Source organism: Anopheles ziemanni, chromosome 3 (assembly GCF_943734765.1).
Source record: "Anopheles ziemanni chromosome 3, idAnoZiCoDA_A2_x.2, whole genome shotgun sequence".
Lineage (NCBI taxonomy): Eukaryota > Metazoa > Arthropoda > Insecta > Diptera > Culicidae > Anopheles > Anopheles ziemanni.
Window position 1 is genome coordinate 5,295,036 of NC_080706.1, and position 12,623 is coordinate 5,307,658.

The 12,623-nt window shown below is 45.3% G+C and overlaps 1 protein-coding gene across 1 annotated transcript; it reads left to right on the forward strand.

Annotated features, from left to right (window-relative positions):
- The first annotated feature begins 8,451 nt into the window (after positions 1-8,451).
- On the forward strand, positions 8,452-11,097 carry LOC131288148 (uncharacterized). Its single transcript, XM_058317261.1, has 5 exons — positions 8,452-8,619; positions 8,701-8,814; positions 8,882-10,456; positions 10,536-10,665; positions 10,736-11,097. The coding sequence occupies exons 1-5, from the start codon at positions 8,452-8,454 to the stop codon at positions 11,095-11,097; spliced, it is 2,349 nt and encodes a 782-aa protein (XP_058173244.1).
- The last annotated feature ends 1,526 nt before the right edge of the window (positions 11,098-12,623 follow it).

Below are 12,623 nucleotides of genomic sequence, written 5' to 3' on the forward strand. Positions count from 1 at the left end.
GGTGTGGCTGCGCCGTTTAGGCATCGATAGAGCACACTTACTTTGCAGAAGAGGTCGTTAAGATCAAAAATTGAAATATAAATCGAAGCGGAGAGCATTTTCACGCCCAAACCTTTGACGGTCTGGTATGGGCTAATTTTTAATTATGGAAATTGTTCCAGCAATCATCTTCGAGATAAACGGTTAAACGAGGGGGAGCTTGCTTTCGCAGAACGTTTTGAACGCGTTAATGCGTCCGAGGAGAAAACACAGCAGAGTTCCCTTGAGGCGATGCTGTTTTTTTTTATCAGTTTTCTTGACCTGATTTGAGGATGGCTTCGACTTAAATGCCTTCTTTTGAGCTCAATTTTGAGCTCCATGATAGGCATCTGCTTTGATGTTCTGATATTCAATTGTTACTGGTAGAAAGGAAGGTGGCGATACTGGTTCAATGTTTAGCTGAATTGATATTTAAGGGAAGGTAGGGTAAAATGGACAGGCTTATTAATTCGAACTCGACTGAATTATTCGAATTCGGAATGAGCTACCGGAAGTTGCGTTCGTAGCTCAACAATTGTTTTTTCGCTATCTAATAAAAAAGATGATTGTACCATAAAGAATTTTTACTTGGACTTGGAAATAAATTCAACAACATTTCTTGTCAAAATCAGCTCTGTTTGGGATTTATAAACACTTTAAAAACATTATATATTTGTAAATAAACGTATCATAAAAAATGTGACGTCATTACCCTATTTTTAATTCCGTCTAGAAGCACAATCAACTGGCCATCATTATCATTAACTAGATTAGGCACTTGTCGGAGATCTTTGTAAATTAATTTAACGCGAAAATGTTAACTGATGGTAGCTTTGAACGTTGGCTTACACTTTTCAATCGAACGGGAAAGTTACCTAGAAGCGGGCATTAGTTGTTTTTCGAAAGAGAGGTTTATCATGTTTCGTACAATTTTTTTTTCCTTCTACTTATGCCAATATTATTAATTTTGATTCGACCGGATCATTCTATTTATAAAATTAACAAGTATATTCTTTTGAATTATGGTATCAAAATCGTGGAGAGTAAAATTTTGAATAGCATACTTCCGGTCGACGAAAGCTTCGTCCGTACCAGGCAAAGCTCCATCGGCCCCCGATGGTCCATGGCGCATGTCCTTACGTGGCTGTCAAAAATGTTGCAATCCGAGTACCGGAGGGAATACATCGATACGCCATCTGCTCGGCCATGGGTTGGACGCAGGGATCGAGCATGTTCCATCGCAGTATGCGTGCGACAGTCGATGGTGTCACAGGACCTTTCCGAGGCAAAAAAAGCGTTGTCCCGCGTTCGGTACGCTGGCAGATTGATGCGATCCATTGGTCAGTCCCAGCGTAGAGGTAGTTCCCAACACCCACAGGTGAAAGAGGATGGTTTGGTTTGATATTAGTGCATGTGTTCATGAAAAGTTTCTCAGTGCTGAAACATCCTTCGACTGGCACAGATTTGCGTCGTGTCCGAGCTAGTGTCCTTTTTCAGTGCATACCGTCGTCACGCGTCAAGGGAAACCCATATTCTACGGTTCCAAATACGCAGTAAAGTGTGCCAATTATCATTCCAACCACTGGAATACATTGGAAAAAGGATGAAAACTACCTCTTGGAGCAGCTATTGCTAGAATGTGATAAAAAGGAAAACTCCTTGTCATCCGCAAACAGCAGTAAGCCCCACCACTTGTGTGTGTGAGTGTGTGTGTGTGTGTGTGTGTGTCGACGAAAATATGAACGTAAACGTGTGTTTTTATGAGCAGCTCGAAAAAGACCACCGTGAAAACCCAACAAACAAACGCAATCCACTGAAGAAAGGAATCTAAAGTCCACACCAAAAACGCTGTACGAGGAAAGGGGGAAAGCTTGTTGTCATTCAGGTGTGCGGTGGGTTGAGTGGCCTTCCGTGCAATTGGCCAGCACTGGGAAAACCCTCCGGGTGTCGCATTTTCAAGGATACTGCGACTGCACCGGGCAGCACTCGGCACTCGCTTACAAACACGTCTGTGTAAACATAAAGGATTTGGAATAAAGGACAAGTAGTGGCCAGAAGACGTACGGGTACGGTGGTGGTGCGGCATAGTACTAGGATCAGTGGACCGTGTTAACATAAAAAAAGGTAAGATGTGTAATCTTTTGCGAGTAAATACCAAGAGTGTGTGTCCTTGAAGCAGAGAGAGATGAATAAAGGATATTTAAGGCAATAGAAAAATGGGAGGTTTCAGGTGATGATTTCAACCAACCGATTGAGAACACGATTGTCGTACAAATGCTATAGGAAATCAAGGCTATACGAACAACATTATTGGAACTTCAGGTTTTGGAAGAAATTTCGTTCGGACTAAATAAATCGATCGATTTTGTAGCACCATTAGGATCTCATTTATTTAATATTTATTTTTACTGCCAAAAGCTCTTGCTGGGACCTCAGTTTAGATGCTCCATTGCATCGTAAAGTTGATGTATCGTCTCCGATTCGGAAGCCGGAATGAGACGGTTAATAATAGATGCTTCTTTTCATGGGAAGAATAACCATCGGTTGATCTTAAGATATCGCACGAAGGCTCTCTAGGTGGGAAAGCGTCCGATGCCCGTCACCGTGGAACCCGTGTATTTTATTTATCAATTCACGTGGTTCTCTCGATTTACACCCAATTTGGCTCTTCTTAAATTTGCTACTTTGTTCGTTTCTGCCAAACCGAAGGTTCGTGTTGGTAAAAGTCGGAAAATGCGAAGCGAAATTGGAGGTTGCCTACCTCGCGGGTTGGCGGCCAGTAAATTGATTATTCATGTCTGGTAGGTGTTGCTCCTGCCCAGCAATAAAGCTTTCTTTTCTCTGCCCAGCGAGCTAGCAACATGTACTACAAACTGGAAAATAATGATACTGTCTAGGCGGGAGAAGCATCCAATTTGCCTTATTCCATGTTTCATTTGAAGATTCTTTTTTTAGCTTCTTTTCTAGCTGCTGCTTCTGATGTTGAAGCGATACTTTTTTCTTCCTTGGAAGGCGTTTGATACTGGGGTATAGTTTTCGGAAAAATTACCCACCTTCTCATTAGCTTCGAGATGGTGGGTTGCCGGGAAAGTTGTGAAATAAGTATATATTTGTTCCGAAGTTTCATTATTTTGTTGTGCATGCTTGGAGTTTACTACGTGCTCGGAGTTGTATAAGCATAAAAGATTAATATTAAACAACATTGAAGAAACTTTGCAGCGCTGCAGGATGTGAATGCAGCACCGACCCCATCATTTCTTCGAAGAGAAGAAACAAAAAGACGACTGCCTTAAGAAACCTCCCCAGGGAAATGGGTAACCGAGTGTTACCGAAAACCCACGCGCACTTTCAGTAATTTAGATAATTGCACCGAAAATGTTTGCACATTTTGCTGTTGGCACAATTTAGTGGTTCGTAAAATGGCAAAAGAGTTGGCGTTCGCTAGCAGAAACCTTCGTTCGACGATGAATTCCTCGCTTCATTTCTCATTTGGGTTAAATATTTTATGCGCCCCAAGTGAAGGCGGTGGCATTTACTATTTGAACGGCATGGGCGTTTTGCATGCTGTTCTGAGAAAAGATTATTTTCCCTTCAATGGTTGAAAAGAAAACATATCTTCATGTTCCACTAGCATGATTAGCCTTCGTCTAGTGTCATCTGCCTTTATCAACTCTAACCAGCAATAACCAAGTTCTTACCAAATGAAACAAAAAAATAAGTTGTCAATATGAAACCAACGGATTGTGACTTCTATCTTTCATTCAAAATTATACCATTTCCAATGTCCCTTGATTTATCTCGAGCCTTCCGGTGTAAAACATTTATAATTAGATTATTTTACATAATTTTTATGAGCTTTTATGTTCCAATTTGATGCTCAGAGCAGTACAGCGATGCGAAGATGCTCCACTTTACGCCAATTGAGTGTGCCAGTTATCAATTTCACTTTCCGGCGCTACTTGACTTGAGCTTGTAACGTTTCTTGGTGAAGCCATCACCACCAGAGGGTATGGCCTATCCCGCCAAACCGTACGCCCAAACCACTTGCGAAGATGATACCTCGAGCGCTGAAGGCATGTCTTCATCGAAATTCAGCGAAACCTTGTATGAAGGATGCGTTCTTCTGAGTGGTGGAAGAAATCGTCAAAGTTAAGTAGCTTTGCATGTCTTCTTGTCCTTGAGAGCGGAGCGCCAATAACGGTTTGTTGTTTCCGGAAATTATTTCTATGGCAATTTTCGCATAATACTCTCCTGCAGGAAACGCCAATGTACGAGATAATGCTCGATGGGAGGATGGTGGGAGGATTAAATGTTGGAATGGAAACTAATATACTGAATTACTTTTTGTCTGCGGCATCTCTTTGCGAGAGGTTTTATTTTGCGGAAAAGTCTACTTGTTTTCAAAGCTTTTAGTTATGCAATACAATGTTATGAAACTATGCATATTTAAATTTTGAAGAGTATAATTAAATACATTTTTGAAAGTAAGTCTCAAGTATTTTCAATTTCATCGATTTATTTTCTCATAATTCTTCGGAGGCTTCGGAGAGTTGTCACAAAACAAACAAACGAAATACGAAAAGAGCCAAAACGCCAGCCATCCATGACCCAAACATAAACTTTATCCCATCTGTGGAGTAACATATAGAGCTTAGGTAACTCTTGAAATGTAGGCAAAATCTGGTATGCTGCTATGCACAACTAAAAATGTCATTGTACGATGTTTTCACTTCTTTCACTTTAGTTCACCTCAGCGAGGGAACGATGCTGCTTATCTTGCGTTGGAGGGTAATGACAGACTATGAGGAGTGGGATCTCGATCCCGCCAACGACCGACGGCGTTTCTTGCCCTTTATGCAAACTAATGACACGCTCTCTAGAGTGCGTGGATGGATTCCCTGCTCGCTTCTTCCCTCCATTCCCGGCGCTACGACTTTTGACCCAAGAAATGGCGAGGCTAACGAATCGCACTGCTGAAGCATTCAATCCGAGGAGCTTCTCTTTGCAATCTTCTGCTACAAAGTTGCGGTTGGGCCTGTGGGACGTCCGTGTGTTTCGATTGCACGGATCACCGGGTGGCTCCACCGGCCGAGTAAAACACCGTGCGCCCCCATCGTCGCCCTCGCCAAACGCATTTCTGCGCTCGGGGTTCGCAAATCACGCCAGATTATCGCAATGAAATGGTCCATTGCGGGCAAATATCTGGTGTTACCTTCTCGTTACCCAAGGGCAGGAAGATCGGAAAAGTGCCGAGTGCCGACACACACACACACACTTTCCACACCAGAGCATGATGTGATGGAAAGGGAAAACGTGACCGTACGACGTAATCGGTTGTGAATGAAAAGGCGGGTATGGGCGAGAAAATATATGGGGTTTTTTTGCTCCGCAATTTTTTCCCCGTGCCAAACGTAATGGCACAACAGTAAAAACGAGAAAAAAACACACACACACACACACATAAAATTGAGGACCTAATCTCCGACGGTAGCTTCCGGCAGCAACCCACGTTAGTGCATTGTTTCCCGCGGGTGGGCCAAAGTCGAAAGGGTTTGGGGGGGGGTGGGACGGTTTAAATTTGCAAGTAAATTGCACGCATGAACGAGCAGGAAAACGACACGAAACGTTCCGTGGATCTCCGTGTGGCTGCTTTTGTCACCGGAACACAGGGACACGTGGGCCGGCTTTGTGATTTGTTCCTTCTGTGGCCACTGGTGATTTAGATGAATGCCGTTGGCTTCCTCGTGGCGTGGCGGGCAGCCAACAAAAGGTTTCAGGTTGGTTTAGTAAAAAAAGCTAACAGTCCTTCGAAGAAGTTTGGAGTGTGGTGGGATTCATATTTTACCGCCCAACCGCAGCAGAATATGCGACTGAAAATGATGGATTTTAGTTTCACCCGGATGCAAACTGGTGCCTGTTTCAAACCCAACCATGGGAACGGGTGGGCCATTGTTTCCCGAGGGGGTGTTTGATTGCGTTTCGTCCCTTTTGTTGTCAATACCATCCTCCCACTCGCCATGGGGAGATTCTAAAGCTTCCAGTGGCGTCGCCACCAGTTGGATACACGTGAGTTTCTGGATGGGATTATTAAAATAGAGGAAGAGCTCGGGTTTTGCTAAAGCTTTTCTTTAATCTCATTGATAATGCAAAACCAACGCAAGAGGGGACGAAACTTGGCAGTGAAACAATAAGTAGAAGGAAAAAAAAAGATCAATACCCTAACGAAAGTTGCACGAATATATGAGATTGTCCTGATTTTCGGGGGAGTTGCAGAAGTTTTTTCGGAACATAAAAAATGTTGCCCAAAGGGAAGCAGGGCTGCTCTTCGAGCGATTGATGGAAACGTTGAAGCGAGAAGAACACAAGGATGTGGGGAATAACGGGAGCGATTTGAAACCGACACTTTCCTACCACTTGATGTGGTTGTCTCCGGTCGGCTGTTTCCGGTGTGGCGTGCGCGAGTTTCAAGGAACGATCCGGATGCTAAACCCTTGGAGGTGTGTTATTGCTTCCAAGCAACATATTGGCCTGATACTTTCGAAGATATAATGTTTTTTAAAATGAAATAGGAGTCAGAATATTGACCATAGTTTTTGCCTTTCAATCATCTACTTTTGAAGCATTAACATTTGTACTTTCACTTTGTTTATTTAATACTTTAAATGTACTTCAAATCACTTAAAAAAGACATCAAAATAAAAAGTTGATGAATTCATTTCCTTCTTAAAGTATTCTATGTTTGAGAGTCGATACAAACATTAGAATACTTGTTTTTATTATACCACAAACATTTGGTTAATGAATAATTTTCTTTTAAGGGTTGAATAAACCATTTCACGTTCTGTCGTATCTCGTTCTAAATCGTGCTGCAATCGTGTCGGTACAGGTGCCGGAAGACCTTCGTCGTTCGCTTTCATAAAACTTTAGCTGCGAACGACGTTTCCAGCGACTGGTGCACCGTCAAGGCTTGTCGTATCCTCCCGCTTTCATTGCAAAACATGCAATGGAGCTCCCCGGACGCGAGGTCTCATGGTTTTTAGTTTGTGAAGCAAAAACGAAAAAAAGACACATTTTCAGCTTCAGCTTCCATAAAACGACTCGAATCGAGTTAGCATGGAGCAAGTTTAAAAGGATAGCAAATGCCACCTCGATTGCAACCAGCTGCCGGAAATGTGGCTCCGTCAGGAGTCTTCCTGTCTGAGACAAAACGGATAGCATAACGGAGTTTGGTTATAAACGTCAAAATGGTGGTAAAATCTGACGCGTGGCACCTTGCGTTAATAGAACTCAACTCGCCGGAAGCCCGTACCTCTACGCTGGTATAAGGTTTTCCCTATACATGAAAGACAATCTCCATCCATTTTAGGATGCAACCGAACCGTAGGAAGCCTATTAATGCCATTTCTAGACGTAGAGTGTGGAGAAGTCCAGGGAAATTTGCTCTATTTCTGGGTATACGATCAATTCAATTATGTTGTACTGAGTTGTCGGTTCCTCCGTTGCGAGGCATATTGTGATTGACCCGGTTTGGAAGGAAAGAAAACCGCATCGTTTGTTCCGGGAAGGAGTTAAGGAAAACAGGCATTCACCCAAAGACAATTAACAGACAGGTCGCAGCATACCATGTAACGAGCCGAAAACCGTGGGAAAATTTTAGACAGTTGGTTAAAATTTTGTTTACTTCTCACGAACAGCGAAGAAAGTGGGATAAAACTGCAAATTTGGTATGTTTCATCAACAGAACAAAGAGTTGAGGCGTTCGAAATATGTTCTGGAGGAAGGCTCCGTATAAGGCAGACCAACACACTTAATTTCGGCAATCACAGCGAGCAAAAGGATCCATATTCCATGATTTCACACAGAAGAGCAGTTTCTATTCGCAAAACCATGGATACTGTGATCTAGAATTACCAACTACCTATTTCGCGAAGATTTTGGCGGAGACCTCCCACAAGTAAGCTGGAAATTTTTGTAAACACTTTTTTAACCAACTGTCACAAAAATGGCGGAGCAAAAAACAGCTTTGACCCGACCTGTCTGTTAATTGTCTTTGCATTCACCATTTCAGTAGAGATAGACAACCAAAGAAAAAGGTTAGGAAACTGTATCCAAATAAAAATATAGTAGGCATGGAGAGCAAGGAACTATGCAATATCAATCCATAGTTGATAGAGAGGTTTCAAAAGTTCCAAACAAGTTTTCCACGAATTACAATCAACTGTTATTGAAGGTGTCGTTATCTCCAAGATTACTAGAACTACCATACTTTCTTTTTGACAACAAATCGTTTTCCGACATCTCAACAGATCGTTTTCCGCACACACATCCCGAGAGAACGATGAAACCCACGACAGGTGCTTTATAGCAGAATTAAATTTAAGGCACCATTGAACGAGCAGACGAACGATAGAAGGTGTCCTTCAGAACGCCATCATGGGAAGCTTGCCAAATTTAAGCGACCTGTCGACGGAGAAGCTCGAACGGCGGCTCGTCGAACGGGAACGTATGCTGGCCCGAGAAAGGATCATCGAGCGAGACTTTGGACGGGACAAGGAATCGGTCCGGACACTGGAGCGACCGGTTTTCATCCACAAGCAACAGGTGAGACAGACGGGTGGGAGGATTAAATCAATCGAGTATAAACATTGCGGTGAATGTGTTTGTTTTCTATTAACGTTTTAGATTGCTGCGGCAAAGAGCTTTCTCCAGCAGAAATGTCCGCCTGGCTCGCGAAAGGTTATGCGAACAAGAAGTTCCGGTCAGGCCCATCACATATGGGACGATCCAATAATAGACGTAAGTTGTGCGACCTTTTAGAGCGGTGATGTCGAATGCTTATAATCGTATATCCCTATGTGCACAGCAATACCTAACTAACTACTCGCCAGCATCGAATCGCAGCCACCGGATCTCCGTAGGACCCACTTTCGCACCAACCTATCAGTTCCAATCTTCCTCGCTCGGAAATCGACATCGGCGGGATTCGGTTAACAGTTCCATCGGCGCCACCTCGGTTCGGAAGCTGCTGACGGTGCAGAATCGTAGCTACGGCTGCCGGCACAAGATTCCCTCGCACGTCCGCTCGCGGGTGACCAAGAACTTCGTGCTAGTGGCCATCGCCCACGGATTTATGTGCACGGCACTGGTTCCGCTGGTTGTGTTGCAGGGAGCGAACTCGACCTGGTTCCAGCAGGAATCGTGGCTTGCCGCTGGCCCCGACGTGGGCTCGGGGTTGCTCAGTCTTTGCTGCGCCGTGACGGCCGTAATGAGCCTTGCGACTACGAAGCTGGTACAACGCTTTGGCTACTCGATCGTGCTGGCGGCGAGCTACGGTGGCCTGTGTCTGTTCCTGGCGGCTCACATCTACCCAGTGTTGCTGTCCCTCGTGCCCGGTTATCTTCTCCTAGGGATGCTGCTCGGTCCGTCGGTGATCTGCAAGCAGGCGCTGCTAGTTTCGATGGCGGGCAAGTTGAGCTGCTCGCAGCCCGAATGTGGTGGGACTAGTACGGCCGGTGTCAGCGCGGACAGTTACGACGATCATCGTTTGCTGTGTAGCCGGGAGGAGCAGGTCCGCCGGCTTGGACGATGGTTTCGGGCGGCCGGAGACTTTGGTATCATCGTCGGCACGGTTGTGGCTGCGTTCGTGCTTACCTGCGCCTCGGGATCGAACCGAATCGGATGCTACTACATATCGAGCCTTTCGCAACCAGTTCCTAATGCGGCACTGACAGGGGCACCGAACGGAACGGTGCCGCAGTTGAATCCGAACCTCTCCGCGAGCAGCGACCTCGGAGGATACGTGCCACTCGAGCGGGATATGCTCATTTCCCTGCCCGAGACTGCCATGTCAGCGGCGCAAGAAGACACCACGGTCCCAAGCAGCAGCACCACCACCAAGCACGAACCTACGACGGCGTCATCGCCAAAAATTGTCACTCCCTCGATGCCGACGCTGCGTGAAACGATGTACTTTCTTTACAACATTCGACTACCGGATCCGGCCACTCCGGGGGAGGAGGCAACAGCCTTCACCACCAACCCTTCCAGCAGCACACCTTCCGGTGGCAGTGATGACAGCCGGGACAGCTCCCGCCCACTGCTCGACCGCTTTCCGTACAGTATGTTCCAAACAAATGACTACGGCGAACGGATTTGCGGTTCCCATCTGTGCCCGGTGTGGGATCGGAACATCCCGGTCAACAGTAGCGCACTAGGAAATGAAATGAAACTGCAGGGCTACACGGGAGCAACGCCCCTGATGGGCATCTACTTGGTGTTCGGCGTGCTCGCCTTCATCGTGACGGCGTTCACGACGGAGATCGAGTTTAATGTCAAGTTTGACTCGATTCGTCGAATGTCCGACACGTTGCTGTTTGCCGGGCCACTTGCCTACTTCGTCGGTACCGAGCAGGCGTACATGATGGCGGATTTTATGAAGGTAAGTGCCACATACACACACACACACCTTTTTGAAGAAACAGACTCATCGGGTTTATGCTCGATTCATTTCCTTGCAGGCATTTGTGGCGTGTGAACTTGGACCGAACAGTGTCGCCGGAGCGTTGGTAGGAATGGGTGTGATGCAGCTAATTGCGGCCTGCACCCTGAGCATGCTTCTTAGGCACACGAAGCGTGTCGTTGTTATCGGTAAGCTATCTTCTAAATGAAACCGTAAGCTCCATACGCCAATCATTTTACATTTGTTTGTTTTCCCTAGTGGCCGGATTCTTGTTTCACGCCTGCCTGCTGCTCGTACTTCTCCGCTGGAAACCATCACGAGACGACAGTGCCGTGCTGTATGTCATTCCCGCTGCTTGGGGGGTATGCAATGCAGTGTGGGAGACGCTACTGTTCGCTTTGACCACCACGACGCACCCGAACAAGTTCGCCGAAGTTACCGCCCCGTTGCAGGCTTTACGCTTCCTCGGCCTGGCCATCACTTTCGCTGGCCATGGAGTGCTCTGTGAGGCTCCGAAGATCATCATCCTTGCGATCCTGCTCGTCATCTCGGTCATACCGTACACGATGCTGGAGCTAAAGCTGGAGAGCCAACGGAAGGCGCTGAAGCTGAGCTTGTGACGACTGTGTGCGCACGATTACTAATGTTTAGTGAAGCAAAAACACTACTGAGCACTTCTGCTTACGAGTGGGGAGTGTTCCCCCCGGGTGGACGGTAGTGTTTGGGGGTCCGAGAACGAAGGGAGAAACATTCGATTCGATATCACATTGAACATTGGCTTATCCGCATGCCCCGGTAATCGTCGCGCGCAAAGATGACTTACTGTTTGAAAAATATATTCGAGAAACAGAGCAGGCTGTAGCGGCTGGAGCTCGGCTCTTGGTAACCAGAGTTAACAAACAAACAAGTGTAGAAGCAAGTGGATAATTTTGAAAGAATCACGGTTTGAAGAACAGATTTCTATTCCTCCCACGACGTGTCTATTCCTTACCATTTAGTAGACTAGTGAAAGTTACCTCTCTCAACCCTTTGCCGTTACAATATGACAACTCACATTCGGTCACGCACTTCTTCGTTCGGCTAAATACAGTTCTTGGGATAGCGTTTGGGATAGATCTTTCCTTCAACGTTAAATTCACTTCTAACAATTCTTAGTGTATGAGACTTTGAAGCTCGCTTGGGAAGAAAGTAGAACAGCATGAAACTCGGCACAAATGAACCGGAGATAATCAAAAACCAAATGCCAAATGCGACTATTTAGGAATTGTAACACAACAAGGAAACGTATCAACCGCAAACAAAAAAAGTAAATGTCGAGGTGTACAACAGTTAGCGAATTAGATGTTAATCGATGTCCTGAATTGTGCCAATACATTGTGCGGAAGGATGAAAGTGCGAGATAGAATTTATAACATTTATAGCCCTCGTCGTCGGCTCGGGAGAGAATATAAAAAAGGAAAGCAAAAAGAAAATCCAACATGAAACAAACAAACTTTAGGTAATGTTAGCCACAAACTCGAGTAGACTCAAGCGATTAGTGAAGTGAAGAACATTTTACCAGTAGCGCTACAGTGCACTTATAGTAGCTAGCAGTAGATGTAGAAGACAGCTGAATACAACCAGGTAAGCATATATAAGGATACGTCGAAGAGCTTCTTCCACACGCTGACTCTCGTAGAGATAAAACAAATAAATGCCACGCCCAGCTCACGCAACGCATCTTTTTCACACACACACACAATCGAGTTCATGGCGTTTGAAAACCGCCAAAGGAATAACAGAAATCCTGCTTCAGAAAATCAGAATGTCTTACACAGTGCCAAAAGATGTTACGGTAGTTGGTGTGATCGTGTAAATGTTATAAGGGGAAAACAACAATAATCACAATACGAGTTCAACAAAAGACATGTTTGTTCTGGAACGTTCCCACGTTTCAACGCTACCAGTTGCACCAAGAATTAACGATACGGAAGCTAGCTGTTTTGACGAGTTCATTTGGCGAATTTCGAAACAACATCTGAACAGCAAAGAGGTTATCAATCAATCACGATGAGCGTTGATCGGGCATTTACTTCAGTTTACGGTCACATGTAAGTAGCCTCCTAGGAGCCTCAGAGCTTGATGTTCCTCGTAGGATGATAGACAT